Source organism: Magnusiomyces paraingens (genome assembly GCF_902498895.1).
Source record: "Magnusiomyces paraingens strain CBS 517.90 genome assembly, contig: contig4, whole genome shotgun sequence".
Taxonomy (NCBI): domain Eukaryota; kingdom Fungi; phylum Ascomycota; class Dipodascomycetes; order Dipodascales; family Dipodascaceae; genus Magnusiomyces; species Magnusiomyces paraingens.
This window is the reverse complement of record NW_022474070.1, coordinates 2,691,723-2,708,942: the sequence shown is the minus strand read 5'-3', so window position 1 is coordinate 2,708,942 and position 17,220 is coordinate 2,691,723. Positions and strand designations below refer to the sequence as shown.

The 17,220-nt window shown below is 37.8% G+C and overlaps 6 protein-coding genes across 6 annotated transcripts; 4 read left to right on the top strand and 2 right to left on the bottom strand.

Moving 5' to 3' along the window:
- Positions 1–529: 529 nt before the first annotated feature.
- SAPINGB_P005570 (uncharacterized protein) lies at positions 530–3,109 on the top strand (the record flags this gene model as incomplete). Its single annotated transcript, XM_032000284.1, has 1 exon — positions 530–3,109. One exon carries the CDS (start codon positions 530–532, stop codon positions 3,107–3,109), a length of 2,580 nt encoding a protein of 859 aa, XP_031856175.1.
- Positions 3,110–3,884: 775 nt separating this feature from the next.
- On the top strand, positions 3,885–7,524 carry SAPINGB_P005569 (uncharacterized protein; the record flags this gene model as incomplete). The annotated part of the gene is made up of 2 exons (XM_032000283.1): positions 3,885–4,613; positions 4,681–7,524. 2 exons carry the CDS (start codon positions 3,885–3,887, stop codon positions 7,522–7,524), a joined length of 3,573 nt encoding a protein of 1,190 aa, XP_031856174.1.
- A 492-nt stretch (positions 7,525–8,016) lies between these two features.
- On the top strand, positions 8,017–10,089 carry SAPINGB_P005568 (uncharacterized protein; the record flags this gene model as incomplete). The annotated part of the gene is made up of 1 exon (XM_032000282.1): positions 8,017–10,089. The coding sequence occupies one exon, from the start codon at positions 8,017–8,019 to the stop codon at positions 10,087–10,089; it is 2,073 nt and encodes a 690-aa protein (XP_031856173.1).
- An 889-nt stretch (positions 10,090–10,978) lies between these two features.
- Positions 10,979–12,453, bottom strand: SAPINGB_P005567 (uncharacterized protein; the record flags this gene model as incomplete). Its single annotated transcript, XM_032000281.1, has 3 exons — positions 10,979–12,008; positions 12,089–12,236; positions 12,318–12,453. The coding sequence occupies 3 exons, from the start codon at positions 12,451–12,453 to the stop codon at positions 10,979–10,981; spliced, it is 1,314 nt and encodes a 437-aa protein (XP_031856172.1).
- A 566-nt stretch (positions 12,454–13,019) lies between these two features.
- Positions 13,020–13,455, top strand: SAPINGB_P005566 (uncharacterized protein; the record flags this gene model as incomplete). Its single annotated transcript, XM_032000280.1, has 2 exons — positions 13,020–13,121; positions 13,192–13,455. 2 exons carry the CDS (start codon positions 13,020–13,022, stop codon positions 13,453–13,455), a joined length of 366 nt encoding a protein of 121 aa, XP_031856171.1.
- Positions 13,456–13,644: 189 nt separating this feature from the next.
- Positions 13,645–17,135, bottom strand: SAPINGB_P005565 (uncharacterized protein; the record flags this gene model as incomplete). The annotated part of the gene is made up of 3 exons (XM_032000279.1): positions 13,645–16,718; positions 16,787–16,910; positions 17,127–17,135. 3 exons carry the CDS (start codon positions 17,133–17,135, stop codon positions 13,645–13,647), a joined length of 3,207 nt encoding a protein of 1,068 aa, XP_031856170.1.
- Positions 17,136–17,220: the final 85 nt, after the last annotated feature.

Here is a 17,220-nt window from a genome sequence, read left to right as displayed (position 1 = left end):
TTGGAACGAAATCTTTAGCATCTAAGGCAAATACTGCAAGAGTTTTATAGCCCAAGGTCAAACTAAACTTTTAAAGACCAGATGTCTCTTCCTGTATGCCTGAAAAAAAAAATTCTTGGAGATTCCTAGTTTGGTAATCGTCCCTCTAAAGGTATCCATATGTAAAGAAATATACATAAAAATCGCTTGTGACCCTTGTTCGCTTGCTAAAAATACTTTCCAGTAGTTTCTTCATTCGGACCTTATCTAAACATAAGCTCTTTATATATTAACCTTAGGTTTAGCTTAAAGAAGCTAAGGGTTCATAAGAAAGAATTGTTTTTTAAATAAAATACTATCATTTAAAATATATAAATCTCGAAACTTCACAACATTATTTATATTTTTTCTCTTTAAAACCCTTTTTCACTAATTTTGTTTAATTCATTTTTTCTTCTCTTCTTAAACTCCATATTCATTTTTTTCAAAAAAAAAAAAAAAAAAATTAATAGCCCAAAAATAAAACATCAGAATTTTTAAATAATTAATCATGGGGTACGGATGGAGTTCTAGTAATAAGGAGGAAACTTCTGATAAGACTTGGAGCTTTCCTGATGAAGTTAATACAGATGAAAATGAAATGTATGAAATCACGCCTGAACAACGGGCGGAGATTTGTGCATTGATGGGGAAAAATATTAATGATATTGACACAGCAACTGATCTTGATTACATTATTCAGGGGATATTTAGTCTTACCGACGCACAGGCGATATCAATACTTCAAAAAACAATAGAAGAGCATGAAAATGATCCAAATTTTCCAGAATACACACAACAGTATCTTAAACAACTCATTACAAAACAAGGTTTCACTACCATTTCTGAGGAAAACTATTCTTTTTCATTAAGACTAGAAGCATCACTAATACACTTTCACTCTTCATATCCAGAAGTTAGAGCTATTTCTGATCCTACAGACAATCCAGAAGAACCAGCAGAAACATGGAGGGTATATCTTTTGGGAATTATTTGGGTAATGGTCGGCAGTGGAGTAAACCAGTTTTTTGAGCCAAGAATGCCACCAATATCGGTGCCCATGCCATTACTCCAGTTTCTAGTCTATCCATGTGGCAAATTGCTAGAAAGACTACCTATCTGGAAACTTAATGCTTTTGGGAAAACGTTTCACCTCAATCCTGGTCCATGGTCATATAAAGAGCAATCTCTTACTACCATAATGTTTGGTATAACTTCATCCATGGCTTATGTTAGCGACCAAATCTTTGTTCAAAAGTTACCCATGTTTTACAATAATAAATGGGCCAACTCGGGCTATCAATTTACTTTAATTTTATCGACTCAGTTTATTGGATTTGGTCTTGCTGGATTTGTTCGCCATGTTTTGGTATATCCTGAAAAGTGCATTTGGCCAACAATTTTGCCAACAATTGCTTTGAATAGAGCACTAATGGTTAAAGAGACTAGTGAAAACATAAACGGTTGGACGATATCTAGAAAAAAATTGTTTCTCTTTGCGTTTCTTGCCATGTTTTTTTATTTTTGGCTTCCTAATTATTTATTTCAGGCCCTCAGTACATTCAACTGGATCACATGGATTTCTCCTCATAACTTCAACTTGGCTACAATTACCGGTAGTATCACTGGGCTAGGCCTGAATCCATGGCCAACATGGGATTGGAACGTGGTATCCTCACTTGTTTCTCCTTTATCAACACCATTTTTTGCAATGGGGAATAACTACTTGGGAACTCTTCTTGCAGGAGTTGTCGTTATACCGGCCGTTTACTATTCAAACATGTATTACACAGGATACCTTCCAATCAATTCTAGTCGCCTATTTACCAACACAGGAGAAGAATATTCGGTTGAACAAGTACTGACAAATAACATTTTAGATAATGACAAATACCAACAATATTCTCCACCTTATTACACCGCAGCAAATTTGGTGGTTTACGGCGCATTTTTTGCTTTATACCCAGCTCTTATTGTTCATACATTTCTATATTATCGAGATATTTTGTGGAATGGGCTAAAAGGAGTGTGGCAAAGTGTCATAGACCGACAAAGTCAAATAAAAACATTTGCTGATCCGCAGAGTCGGATGATGTCGCAGTACAGCGAGGTTCCCTTGTATTGGTATCTTATTGTCACCATGTGTGCATTAATTCTTGGAATAGTTTGCGTTAAAGTTTATCCCACGGAAACTCCAGTATGGTCAATCTTTTATGGCTTAGCAGTGGGTATGGTTTTCCTTATTCCCATTGGTCTTTTATACTCTATGACTGGTTTTTCGTTAAGTTTGAATGTCCTAACAGAGTTGATTGCTGGGTATGCATTACCGGGACGTGGCGTGGCATTGATGATTATGAAGGCCTTTGGTCTCAATACAAATTTACAAGCAATTTACTTTATTCAAGACCAAAAGCTAGGACATTACGCAAAAATCCCTCCACGCTCTACTTTTCGGTGTCAAATCATTGCTACTCTGGTTCAGTCTTTAGTGGTACTTGGCATTGCAAATTGGCAAATTAGACACTATGATGGAATTTGTGACGAAAAACAAGAACAAAATTTTACGTGCCCTAACGAATCCATTTATTATTCTGCATCAGTGATTTGGGGTGTTGTTGGGCCCCGAAGAGTGTTTAACGGGATGTATCCAATTCTAAAGTGGTGTTTCTTAATAGGGGCTTTTATTCCGCTTCCATTTTATTTGATTCACAAATATGCCCCAAAAAACTGGACATTTTTAAGAAGACTAGATTCATTGCTTATTGTTTTGGGCTTTTTAAATTTCGCTCCATACAATTTGACGTACTATACCACAGCATTCTACATATCTTTGATATTTATGAATTACATTCGCAAAAGATATGTCCTGTGGTTTCAAAAATACACCTATGTGTTATCTAGTGGTTTATCAGCGGGTATTGCTCTCAGTGCCATTATCATATTTTTCTCTGTTCAATATCACCCAAAGACGTTATCATGGTGGGGTAACGATGTTATGTATAAAGGTATTGATGGCGACACCTCTTATAGGCGGCTAGAAATTCCGAAAAAAGGGTATTTTGGGCCAGACCCAGGTTCTTATGTATATTAGTTTTAATAGTATAAGTAGCAAATTAAGTATATTAAAAAAGTAGATTTGAAATTAAAATTAAAAAAAAAAAAAAAAAAAAAAGCAATAGGAAGGACTTGATTTAGTCACACCAAATAGTGTAAAATAAATTTAGATTTAAATATTTTATAATCATTAGTAATCATGACAAAATTTACTCGCACTACATCCTAACAACTGCATAAACAATCATGACAACATCCAACAATCCCTTTTATTTTTTTCTTCATAAAATTTGGGTTTTACCTCCAAACTAAGGCCAAAAAAAAAACAAAAAACAAAAAACAAAAAATAAAAATAAATAAATAATAAATATAGCGATCCACACGCGACAAAAATAAGTACAGGATTATATCGGTGCCTTCGAACTGTTTCCCAGAGCTTCCTTCCTGCTACAGATATATTTTTTATTACTAGGACATATATTAACCTGTGGATCATCTTAAGAACACATTTTTCCCACAAAAAAATGCATAGGTTTTTGAAAAGTTTAGCATTACTCGCAACACCTGCCCATTAAAATCATAAAAGTAATACGCCATTCTTATCAGTTACTTTCATACGCGCATATATTTACTAGAGAAAGGTTTCAAACAAAAAAGAAGTTAAAGAAAATACACATCTGAGTTTTCTATTTTATAATTTTACTATTCACGATACGGCTGGTCACCAAGACCCAAGTTCATGATCTGTTGCTGAAAAATCAACACGTATCTTTTGCATTCAACACATATTTATCTTACTTATTACTCCAAGCATGCCGTCGTCTCATGACGAGAAGTTTGATTTGGCAACTTTTTTCCCAGATCGAAAGAAAGGATCACGCTATAGTTCATCATCTTCTTCATTACGACGGTCTTCGTCGTCTTCTTCTTCTTCTTCTTCTAAATTTAGACCTCGCAGTTCCTCTTCAAGCTCATCGTCATCTTTACTATCCTCAAGCAGACACACCAAATCTTCATCTTCAAATGGGCAATTACATTCGTCTTCAACTTCTAACCACCGCACATATGACGAAAGATTACCACCGACAGGATCGCGTGATACCGATAAACGTTCTTCGTTAATAATAGATTCAAAAACATGGAGAGATACCCCAAAAACATTTAGCAAAAATGATTTGTTTTTTCATAAATTAAAGCAAAAACCAGAAGAACCCCAGAGTCATTATTTGCCATCTCCACAGTCATCATCTACATCATCAACATCTATCTCTACACCTAACGGCGAAAGTAAGAGATCAATAAAGCAGCAGGAGGTACATGATCACAAAAATTTAAATCCAACAAAACGAGCAAACTATCAAACTGTTTATGATCCTGACTTGAGTCGAACTAAAAGTGGTGGATCTAAGCCCAAGGTTCGATATAACGGCGAAGGACAACCAGATCCAACAGACCCCCGTTTCTACAAAGGTATCAGGTATACTCGCTCGAAAGGTGGGAAAAAGGAGTATTTGAAAAGTTGCGTTGTGCCTATTTTTATTGTAAGTAATAAAATATCTTTGTTTATTATCAGTGGCATATTAACTAATTAATCTCTCTTACAAATAGAAAGATGAAAATACCATCGCTCCTCCTCCTGACACAAAATTGTTAATGTCCGGTCTATCTACGTTGACGAAAAAATCCACCATTATGTACAAACTTTTAGAGTATGGTCCTGTATCAGACCTCGAAATGGCTCATGATCAAACTTCTGGAGAGTTTTTGGGCGTTTGTTGTTTTAAGTTTGATGGCGAGTTGAGTATTTCCAACAAAATCGCCAACAGGCTTATAGCAAATAATCAAAGTGTGTTTATTGATGCAAAGAAACCATTTATTCAGTTTGATGAGAAAGGCTTGGTGAAAGAAAGAATTATTCACGATATCATCAAAACTAAGAAGGAATACTATTCTGTATCAAAAGAACTGAGAGAAAGCCCAGGAACTTTTAGGGACTTGAATAAAGCCGCACATGGCCAAGATGATAAACCAGGATCACATAAAGAAGTGAAACCTGGCATTGTTCGACGAAGGATGTCTTTGAAAAGCGGAAAATTACCTGTATTTTTTGAAGTATTAGAACCTTGCATTTTTATCAGCAATCACTATATTTCCACCAGAGTTAAAATAATGCCGATAGTAACCTGGTTTTCTAAACAAACAGAAGCAATTTTTGTTTGTCCAAGGTTCTTTATTATTGTTTTCCGGGATCAATGGGTTGCAAGGAAATGCTTTAAGGAAAAAAATAATACTCAGTTTGGCCAGAATGTGGTTCTTATGAAGTTGTTTTTATCTGGACTGACTGACATTGAAGCTAATGAAGCGTTTGAAGCAAATGAAGCGGTAGAAAGAGAATCAAAACTTCTCCGTGATCAACTCAAAAAAAAGGAGCAGGAAAAGAATGCTCGAAACCTTCTACCGCCAGCAATACCTGCTGAGATAAAACGGTCGCAACCTGATTATACCGACCGACCCTCATCACACCTGCTGATGGAATCACAAGTAAGTCCTCATAAAAGCAGGATTCCAATTACATCTACATCTTCAACTACCGCCGAAATTTCTGTAGAAGAAAAATCACCCTCTTCCAACAGATTTAATCCTCTTCCATCATCTGTTCTTTCCTTACCTCGGTTTAAAAGGAAAAGTACGATCACTACATCAAGTAAGCTTCAACTTACTCCAGCTGCATCTAGAGAGAAAGTAAGCGCCCGGCCAATGAACCATGGCCTGAATGACGATTCTTCAGATGAAGAAGACGATGACTCAGAGTCGGCGACTCAAACACCTATATACCCTCAGGCAGCTTCAGATACATCTGAGTCTACTGCTTTCGGAAAACCCGAATCCTTCCCATTGAAGGAACCTGAAAAGTCACCAAAAGGTTCCAATGAGGAAGAAGAACCTTTAATTTCCAAGTTGAACAAATCCAAAAGACGGAATTTAAAAGAATTTTTACATTATACTTCTTCTGAAGGAGAATCTGACGATGATGATGATTTGCCTGTATCTAGACAACACAAGAAGCTTAAGCATAATATTGATGATACATTGAAAACACCTCGACAATTGAAGAATAAACTTAAGAGTGCTCCTACTGATAGTCAAATCACGCCTGAAGAGTCTCCAACAAATGATGCCTTGGAAGAGGTCAAAGAAGACAAGCACCGCCAAATTTTTGAAAAAGATGGAGAAATACTAACCAATGTTTTGGTTCCTCTGATATCACCTGAGGAAGAGTCTGAGGATGAAAAAAGAAAGCGACCCAAGTTGAAGAAACTTGAAGAAAGCTCAAAAACCGAAACGATTAAGTCACCAAAGTCCGAAGAACTTGATGATAAGGATGTTTCAGAAAATTATGATCCAGAATGGGATGGTATGTTTGAAGAGCATTCAATTTCTCAAGAGATTATGAATCCTAGGCTTGACTGGGAACCGTCTAAAGGCCGAATGGAGCCAGTTTGCATGGATGATTTTTCCACGTTACTAGATTTGGATGGCTTTCAGTCGTTTGTTAAGGATGATGAAGATTTTGAACTTTTGAAGCAAGTTTTGAAAGGTGTTGAAAGTGAAGATATTGGCCCGGTTGATTTTTGGTGCTGGAACCAAAAGGAGATGAAGTCTGTAAATTATGGGCGAGAATCAGTTGGAAAGCCTTTGTTGGTTGAAAACGGTATTGAAGAAACCCTTCGGTGGTCTAGTAAAACAGGGGCTAGCAGGAGTGATGGGTTTAAGCGGATTGCAGACAAAGACAAGGCTGCGTATCTTCCCCACAGACGCAAGATCCATGAGCCTATTGACACGATTCGAGAAGAGCCAGATACTTCCACGGCCAGTACTGCGGCAGCTGCAGCAGGTGGCTCTAATTCACGTCATAACCGTGCAAGTAACCGAAGACTTGCTAATGACATTAGTTTGCAAAAACAAATGTTGAGTAGTGAGACGGATATTCTCAACTTTAATCAGCTCAAGAAACGCAAGAAGCCGGTGAAGTTTGCACGATCTGCAATCCACAACTGGGGGTTGTATGCAATTGAGCCAATAACAGCCAACGACATGATTATTGAATATGTTGGTGAGGTTGTGCGGCAAAAAGTTGCTGAGCTTCGAGAGAAGAAGTATTTGCGGTCTGGAATTGGGTCTTCCTACTTGTTTCGGATAGATGAGCAGACTGTGATTGATGCGACTAAGCTTGGTGGTATTGCACGGTTCATCAACCACTCATGTACGCCTAGCTGCACTGCTAAGATTATTAAAGTTGAGGGCAAGAAGAGAATTGTTATTTACGCTTTACGAGATATTCAGGCCAACGAAGAGCTGACCTATGATTATAAGTTTGAGCGGGAGGTGAATGATGAGGAGCGTATTCCATGTCTTTGTGGATCAAGCGGCTGTAAAGGCTATTTGAACTAAATGGTATGGAGGGTTTAATGACTTTGCTATTATTTATGTATACTTAATATGATATTATAATGACATGCTATGATGATAAAATAAACTGCTAATGGGTGGTGGTTGTGGTGGTGGTGATGGTGATTTTTGTCTGACCATTTGGATGTCTGAACTGGTGTGGTTGACCACACAGTTACCGTTTTTGGAAATGCAGAAGTTGGTCTCCAATATCATGTGCGAGATTGCTCAAAAAAAAAAAAAAAAAAAAAAAAAAAGAAAAATTAAAAATCCACGGACGGTTTTATGTGCACTCACAAAAAAATAAAAACCTCTTTGGATATATATAACTTTTCTTTCTTTCTTTCTTTCCTTCTTTCCTTTATTATCAAAAAATAAAAAAAAAACCTCTCATACTATATTTGCTCACTTTTACACTTCAAATCCCATCTCCCATCTCCCATCTCTCATCTCTAGCTTATTTCTTGAAATCCAGAATCATCTATCTATACTACAATGCTGCCGTCATCACTAGGCAAGCGTCCACGCACAGCCGATTCGGCCCAACCGGCCGCTGCCGCCGCAGGCCCCACAGGACCAATACTAGCAGTACCAACAGACAGAACAGACCTTAAAAGGCAGTACTTCACTGCCAATGCACACACACTTCCAGGGTCTAGGCCAGATTCCGGATCCATCATTGTCGACAGTTGCTTCAGTACTTGTTTGAACGGATCTTCTCCAAGACCTACAAAAAAGGCAGCCACCACTAGGCTTAACCGAGGGCCTGGGTTCAAACATACTCTTCACAGCTACATCACTACCAGTCCAGACGTTGATGGTCCAGTCCCTAATACTGCTCGTTGTCAGAAAAGTAGTATATCTCCTATAGAATCTTCTGACACTATGGTAGCGGTTGCCACTTCTTCTTCTGTGACATCGGAGGTAGCTGAGGTTAGCGCTCCACCATCACCAACAGGGTCCTTCAGTTCTTTAGAGTCCATTCTATCGGATGGTTACGGATTGGATTCTTGTGGGACTATGAGCCACCTCAGTAATAGTATGGGAAGCTTAGACTTTGCTTCATGTTTCGCTGCCTCTTCATCATGCAATGAACCAGATGCTTCTGCTTCTGTTCCTGTTTCTGCTTCTGCTTCTTCTTCTACTTCTGCTGCATATAATAGAAACTCGGTTCTATCATCGCTGATGAAACCTGGCGGGACTCGGGGTTCATCGCACCATAGACTTTATCAAAAAATTGCACGTAGTAGATCTCACAACCGAACAACAAATCTCTTGCACAATCACAACCATCATCACAGTCATCATCACAGCCATCATGGTCACCACAACCATCTTTTCCACCACCACCACCACCACCACCACAGTGGACCTCTGATTCATCGATGTAGCTCTACATTGAAGACCCAGGCCCAGCTGGAGCATGCGCAACAGTTGATTTTACAAGAGCAAATGCTACATCATCATTTTCACCATCACAATCACAATCATTATCACCACCTCAGCCACAACCATCACTTGAGCCATCGCCAAGACCCTTCGTCATCGTCGTCATCGTCGTCGTCCCGAAGAAAACGATTGGCTAGACGACTGAGCTCGGTCGTAGCATCCTTCCCCTCCTCTGCATCTTCCGGATTGGATAGCTATCCCGACTTGCCTTCTGCTCTTCTTCCTTCTCCTCCTTCTCCTTATTCCTCTTCTGCTTCTGCTTCTGCTTCTGCTTCTGCTTCTGCTTCTGCTTCTGCTTCTGCTTCTGCTTCTGCTTCTGCTTCTTCTCGTCTTTGCCATAACTACCACATTGCATCTTCATCAAATTTATCCACAACACCCTCTTGTTCTAACTCCTCCACTTTCTCTTCCTCTTCCTCATCCACATCGTCATTGCTGCTGCACCACTCTAACGCATCGCTGCCTGCACTGCCTAAATTGCCCCACAATAAGCGTGTCTTGCTCAAAACTCGCCACTTGCGGACGCCTTCGCCTACCTCCTTATCCGGACCTGAGTTTGCTAGTCACAACACTCACCCTCAGCATCCATCTTCATCGTTGACTTCCAACCCTGTGCATATGAGTCATCACAAAAGATTAGGCCGCTTTGCTGAAGATGGATTCCATAGTCCAGAGACAGAGACAGAACACGATGCTGATAACGAGTTCTTTGACGATGCTTACTCGGATGGCATTGACAGTGATGTAGAAACACGGTCAATGACTTTGGAAGTTGTTCCATTGGGTACATCTCCTTTAGTCACATCAGAATTAGCTGACAACAGTGACAATAATAAGAATCAGAATCAGAATCAGAATCAGAATCAGAAGCGGCACCAGCAGAAGCAGAAGCAGCAGCACCGTCGTGATGGAGCTGTTGGAGATGTTAATTGTTATGAGTTTCCTGGGACCTCTGGTCCTGGAGGTCTTCCACCTGGGACATATAACTTTAAAAACATGCGCATGGCGCTGGCCGACATGAACTTTCCTCCAATGCAGGACCCAGATTTGGTGGAGATATTTCTTAATGATGCTGAAAAAAATAGCGATTATGGAAATGACGAGGATGATGATGAGTAAGTTTATTAACGATTAATATTGCATTGAAGTGTGATTTTTTTTTTTTTGTTTGCTATAATTTGAGCAAGCATTCTATTTATTTATTTTTTTCTTCCTTTTGATCCTTTAAAGAGTAATGTAATATAGTCAATGCCTGGAGCTTATTGACTATTAACCAGTCTGTTCTTTCTATAATTTACATAAAAATATGTATATACTTGCAAGTTTATAAATATTTTTACATTTAATTTCTATTCATTAGACTTTGACAAAAAAGAATATTGTCATCGATCCCTCAACAGAAGCAGCTCATTGTCTGGAAATAGTGTTAGAATGAAATAAAGGCAATATTACTACACTAACTAGTCTTTCACTATCATCTTTTTCAGAGTTAAATTAAATTCATACTAAGTTTAATATAATGTTTAGTTATTATCTTGTTGATGCCCTTGTTTCTTTGTAATTCTTTTCTAGCATCTGATACGCTGCCCTTTTTTTTTTTTTTCTTGTATTATTGATGAACTTCTTCTTGAGTTAAACTTTTTTTTTTTTTTTTTTTTAACGGAGAAAAACATTAAATTTTTAAATATTTTTTTTGTGTGTATATGGCTTTGCGCCGCACACTTCCCAATATGGAAAGTCCTTGATTTCTTCCCCTTTTGCAAAGTCTGTGGAGTAAAGATACTCACTTTTTTTCATTCAATAATAAAAAAAAAAAAAATATCAATATCATCTTTTATTTCTATATGGAATACAATAAAAAAAATAGCAAAAAGACTAACTAAAGCTAATAGGACCTTTTTGCAAAATATAAATATATAAATATATATATATATATATATGTCTGTGGTCAAGTCACAAAACTCTCAATAACCAACATACTTCCATCCGGCCACTCAAATGCAACTGATCAATTGCCCTCTTGTCCAAAAAGCTCAGTAAACTCCTCCTGCTTCTTAATCTCATCCTTGCTAACAGTCGGTTTGACAGCCTTGATAGCTTTCAAAAAGTCCTTGATTGTCAGCGGTGGTTCATTTAGCTGATGGCCGTCAATATCCATCCAGCTCATCTCGCGGCTCCCCTGATCGCCCGGCGAACATGGCGTATACTTGGTCTCAACTTCACCTGTTTCCGAATTCTTGACTTGCACGGGCTTAAAGTGAGTCGCAGATTGAATCTTCCGCACAGGTTGCATAAGTGCATCACGTACCGATACTGCCACATCATGGCCTGAGTACCCGTCCGTCATCTCTGCCAACAACCGGTAGTCTGTCGGCGTCAGAGTGCAAGGTGTATCACCCACATTCAGCTGGAACATGCGGGTACGGGCTTCAATGTCTGGTAATGGGATATACACTTTGCGCTCAAAACGACGGCGCATGGCTGCATCAAGCTGCCATGGAATATTAGTGGCTCCAAGAACAAGAACGCCACCTTCTTCATCTCCAGTAAAACCATCCATTTGCACAAGGAGCTCATTCTTCAGACGGCGTGATGCCTCAGATTCTCCCTCTCCACGAGGACCGCACAGCGCATCAACTTCATCAATGAAGATAATGGATGGTCGCTGCTCACGTGCCAAAGTAAAGAGCTGCTTGATTAAGCGCTCAGACTCACCCATCCACTTGGACACCAGGTCCGAAGAAGAAACAGAAAAAAACGTAGAATTGGCCTCGGTAGCCACGGCCTTAGCCAAAAAGGACTTACCGGTACCAGGAGGACCGTAGAGAAGAATACCGGCAGCAGGCCGACGATTGCCCTTGAAAAGCTGGGGGAATTTAACAGGCATAATGACAGCTTCTTTGAGTGCATCTTTAGCGCCCTCAAGACCAGCAACATCGGACCAGTGAACATTAGGTTTCTTGGAAAGAATGGCACTGGATAAAGCACCTCTCAGTTTTTTCGTTTCAGAGTCCTCATTATCGTCCCCATTGTTTTTCCTAAAAAAAAAAAAAAAAAAAAAAAGTTTGGTTAGATAAAAATATAAATATTTCGTGGCAAAATATAGATAACGACATACTTTGCTTTGGTCGACCCGTTTGAACTGGCCTCAGATGTTTCCGTTTTTTTCTCAAGTTTATTAAGATGATCTTTTAATTGTTCTGCTCGATCCAAATATTCGTAACATTTTGTCTTTATTAATTCCTTCTTTTTATCATTTTTCTCATCTAAGTAGTTTAACAAGACGCGTTAGTTATTATTATATATGCATAAAAAATAAATAAATATCCACCACCATTCATACATACACTTAATTGCAAGCATGTAATAATCCAGGCCTTTAGTATATAAGTCGTAAGCTTCCTTGTATTTGCCGTTGGTGTCGTTTTCTATGGCTTCTCTAGTGAGATCCAAGGCTTTTTGTAGAAAGTCGACGGTAGCCATTTCTGATAGCGGGTGTATTTAGAGATATGTCTATAAAAGTGGTATCAAAGAAATTAAAGTAACAAAAAAAAAAAAAAATAAATAAAAATAATATTTCAAAAGTCTTTAACACCAAATCAAAGATTCAAAAAAAAAAAAACAATATAAAATAAAATAAAATAAAATAAAGATTGGGGTAGAAGGGAGGAGGGGGAAAAAAAGAGTGTGTGTTAGAAAAAATGTCAAAATCCTTCAAGGACCAAATAAAAGGTTTGTAGGTAATGAATGGCTCGCAGATGAAATTTTGGAGTGTGCAAAGAGAGAAAAAAATCCTTTGGTTAGTCACGGTTTTTCGTTTAATCATGGCGGCGAAGGGAAAAAAAAAAAAAAAAAAAAAAGTTAAATTAAAAAGATCTTACTAATGATTATGTAAATATTATGATTTATATCTCTTTCTTTTCTCCACCGCTCAATGCCCTATTTTATCGCCAACTAAGCCCTTTTAAAATAAAAAAAAATCACAACAGTAAGAACTCGGTATCTAAAAAACATTCTGCCAAAATATATAATATCAATAATAATCCACCATGGCACCATCGAAAACTTTATCTAAATCACCTGCTCAACTAAAAGAGCGTGAACTTCAAATTTCGCCATTATATATCCCCAATATTGTGTTCAATAAGCTTGTACGTTTTTATATATATATATATATTTTTACAATATAAAAAATATTTATTAACATATACATTCTCACAGACTATCTCTTATATCCGTAATGTCACTTCCTTGGCATTTGGAATTTGCGCAGGAATCCTTCAATTGGAATCTATCTACGGCTTTCTTTTCTACTTTGTCGCCAGCACATTGGTCTCTTTTCTGATACAAGTTTTGGTCGTGGGCAGTTCCCCATTAAGCTACTTTGTCACCCCAAAAAGTGATGTTTTCTGGGCTGAAATTGTCTCTTGTTTATCGAGTTATGTCCTAATGTGGACTCTATTTTACGGTCTTGTAACTGCATAAAATCTTTTTTTTTAAAAAAAAAAAAGGAAAAGAAACTGCGAAAAAATATATGATGTTATAATAATAGAATCCCAAATTAGGTCTTTAATACGCTTCTTATGGAAATCTGCACGGTTATAGTTTTTCTCCATTAAAGGCTTTAAGGAATTATTTTTCTAACGTTTCTCTATATAAAAAATTGTTCGCTTATTACTTCCATTGACTAACAACGTAATCTCTAACACTTCTAGACTCTTCAAGGCCAATACTCTTCCACAACGCAGCAATAGAGCCCTGGTTGTCACTATCACGTTCCAAATATTGAGCCAATAAATACCAAGCTTCTGAAGAATTGAAACCATGGCCCGAGTGAACTAAGGTTTCTAAAAGGCCTGATGCACGAGCTATAGCAGCCTGCTCATCCTTTTCAGATAAAAACAAAACATCCATAGCTGCATCATTTGCATAATAGTCTGGTTTAGACTGGCTTTTGCTTGTAGTTGAAGCAAGTCTAGAGTGGCCATTAGCAATCTTGGTACTTTTTTGAAATTCAGACTTAGTAGAAAAGTCGTCTTCTTCTTCACCATTTTCAAAGTCATCCTCGTCATCTTCATCATCACTGTAGTATGGTCTAAATCCAGAAGATGGTTCTTCAATATCAACATTTTCAAAGGGATCCCTAAATGAATTCGTTTGATTAAGTCGAATTTCTCGTTGAACTTCTTCTTCAATCTTTTTCCGTTTTTCTTCCTGGCGTTGCTTTAACTTTTTGTTTAAATCAACATGATCTAACACTAACTGTGAAAAAGCAATGATCGCTGCTAGATTATTGGAATCTTTTTCTAATGCAGATTCAAATTCCTCCATTGCATGAAGAGGTCGATCTTTAAGGATTAAAAGACCCAATTCGACATGAGAAGCAGGAGTAGGCCCATTAACGTTTTCTGCTTCAATTAAAGCTTCCTCAGCATCCTTATAAAGCTCTGCTCGTCTGTAAACACTGGCTGCCCAAATCCATAATTCAGCCAAGTTTTTCTTTTGAAGAGCATCAGATGGTTTAAGAACTTGTGGAGCAGGTCTTTTGGAAACTGGTTTGTTAACCGTGGGAAGGGATAACGATGGCTTGGGAAATTTTTGGTTTTGACTCTGGCTCGGGTGAAGATGTGGATGAGGGATATGAAGTGAATGATGTTTTTTGTTTTGGTTGTTAGAAGAAAGCCTTTTTATGCTGAGCCGGGAAAAAATAGGCCTTAATGATGCTTGGTCTGATACGTGATTCGAAGAAGCAGCACTAACGGTGGGTCTGAGATCACCGTTAGAGACTGCTAGAGAAGTGGGACGAACTTTTATAGCATTAACAGGAGCAGATTCCAAAGCAGTGCTGGGGTTATTGGCCTCTGGAAAAAGATCTCCGAATAGAATAAATACCTCCGAAATAAGCTCTAAAGCTCTATCAATTCCGTAGACAGCTTCGGAAATCGCAACATGTGTGATTTTGATCTGCAAAAAGCTGCTCTTTTCAGATGTAGTAAGCGTATCTCGTCTAGCATCAATCATATCAATTGTGTTATTAATTGCGTTTAAAGCCTTATCATAATCCCCTAGAGAAGAAAGTAAAAGAGCCATAAGATGCCATGATGCATAGTTGTTTGAATCAAGAAGAAGAGCACTTCGAACAACCTCCAAAGATTTAGGAATCTTAGATATTCTTGCAAGAAATAAACCATATCCGGCAAGAATTTTAGCATCACTTTGGCCGTGGGTATAGAAAAGACTCTTTTCAAAAGAATTCACTGCCAAGATGAAAGATTGATCACGTTCTGCTGTGGTGAAGGCTTGGAAACCAAACAGAGAATAAGCATTGGCAATTGAAAACCAAACAGTTGAAAGCTCAATTGAAGATTCTGCTGGCCTATATTTATCGGCTCCATGATAAGAAGAAACGTACTTTTCTTTCGAAAATGCACTAGCTTCTTCTTCGGTGTAAAACCAGCTGCGGAGTTTATCAGCAGTTTCTTTAGCTTTGAGACCGTCATGCTTAACCTGAACCAAAATATTAATGGCTTTAGTAAATACCCTAATTACCGATTTATCATCGTCACCAAAAGCAGTAGACGAAGAAGCAGTCGGCGGATCAGTGACCAAAGTCTGAGTGGGATGTGGTGACAATGCATTTTCAATGGGTTCATTTCCAGAAGTTACCGCAATATTGTTATTGCTCAAATTGCTCTTTTCTTGCTGAAGACGGGCCTTTTCTTGATATGAAACATAAGTATCAAATGCCATCAAAGATTCTTTATGCTGACCAAGAGCAGAAAGAACGAATACTAAATGTCGCATAATAGCACATGAATGAAAGGTTTTGATTGTTGCACGTCTAAGTATCACTAGCATTTTTTCAGTTTCTTTATTGTCTTCTGGTGTATAAACCTGTTCAAGAGGATAGGAAAACTTCATTGTTTTGCGCCAGTTTTGCATGATTGTTTCTATAAACTGTTCAATGTTTTGATTAGATTCAGAAGAAGTTGACTCTTCTGTGGACTCAAAAAGAAACTTTTCAAATAACTTTGATAAGTTTTCAACATCCTCTTTCGTTTGACTATTGGGGTTACTCTGAAGCATGGCCGAAGAATATATGAAATGTATGTTGAGAATACTGATTTTTCTTTGCGGGCCATCCAGTCGGTTGTAATATTTAGAAGTAGTAGAATTTTGTGATAACAATCCAGCAATTTCTTCATGGCCACGAAGAGCTTTCAGAACCAGTTCAGAATTGTCCCATTTATATGAAGCTGCAAGTTTCCCAAATCTATAGTAAAGTTGTTCTGCCCAGAATAAAAGTCCCGGACTTGACCCTATACTAAGGGACATAAATGGAACTGCAGTTGTATAAATTTCTATTGATTGGTCAAATTGACTGAGTGCTTCATAGGCTGTTCCAACAATAGCCAAGTGTTTGATAATCATCACCTGGGTATATTTGTTGGTGTAGGAGTTTAAACCGTTATTAAAATTTAAAAACTGTGAGAAATTAGATGAAACTTCCACGACAATATTATACTTTTGCAAAAGAAGAAGCGCATGTGCATAAACCGTAGAGTTGATAAAAATCTGCTCTGGGCTTAGCCCCTGATTTAATTGTTGAGAGGAGTTCTTTTGGAGTTTTTGTTCGTAGTCGTCAAGCGACTTGGAAAATGGAACGCTTTTAGGAGCAAGCAGCTCTATCCCTTGAGAAAATAAACTGCTCTCCATTTCAGCTTCAATAACACTGGTTTGTGCAAAAGCTATTAAGAAAAAAAAAGGTCAGATCCAAAAATATGTAGTCTAGTTTTTGATTTCCATCATGACATACCAGCATTCTCGGGTGAATGTTTGGTGACTTTTCGAGCAAGCTCAGGGATTTCAGACCACCTATATTCAGAACGAGCTGTGTCAAGCTCTTTTAAATAGTACTGTGACTTCTCAGAAGGTTTCGACTAGATTACCAAAAAAAAAAAAATAAAGATAGTTAGAAATATTTTTCAGATAAATGAATAAAAGTTGGTAAAACACTCTCTCGAAAATCAATCCCAATGTACCACTTGGTACACGTGTAGCTGACAAGAATAGCTAATATATTGGTCTTGAAAAAGGCATTGTACAAAGCTTAAAACTCAATGAATAGTTTCAAAAATTAAAAAAAAAAAACTTACAAATACCATTGTCGCTTAAAACTTTCTTGAGTCAAGATGTTTTAGAATGCAAGAAACTGGATAGGTAGTGTCAATAGGCAAAGGTTAGTACTTG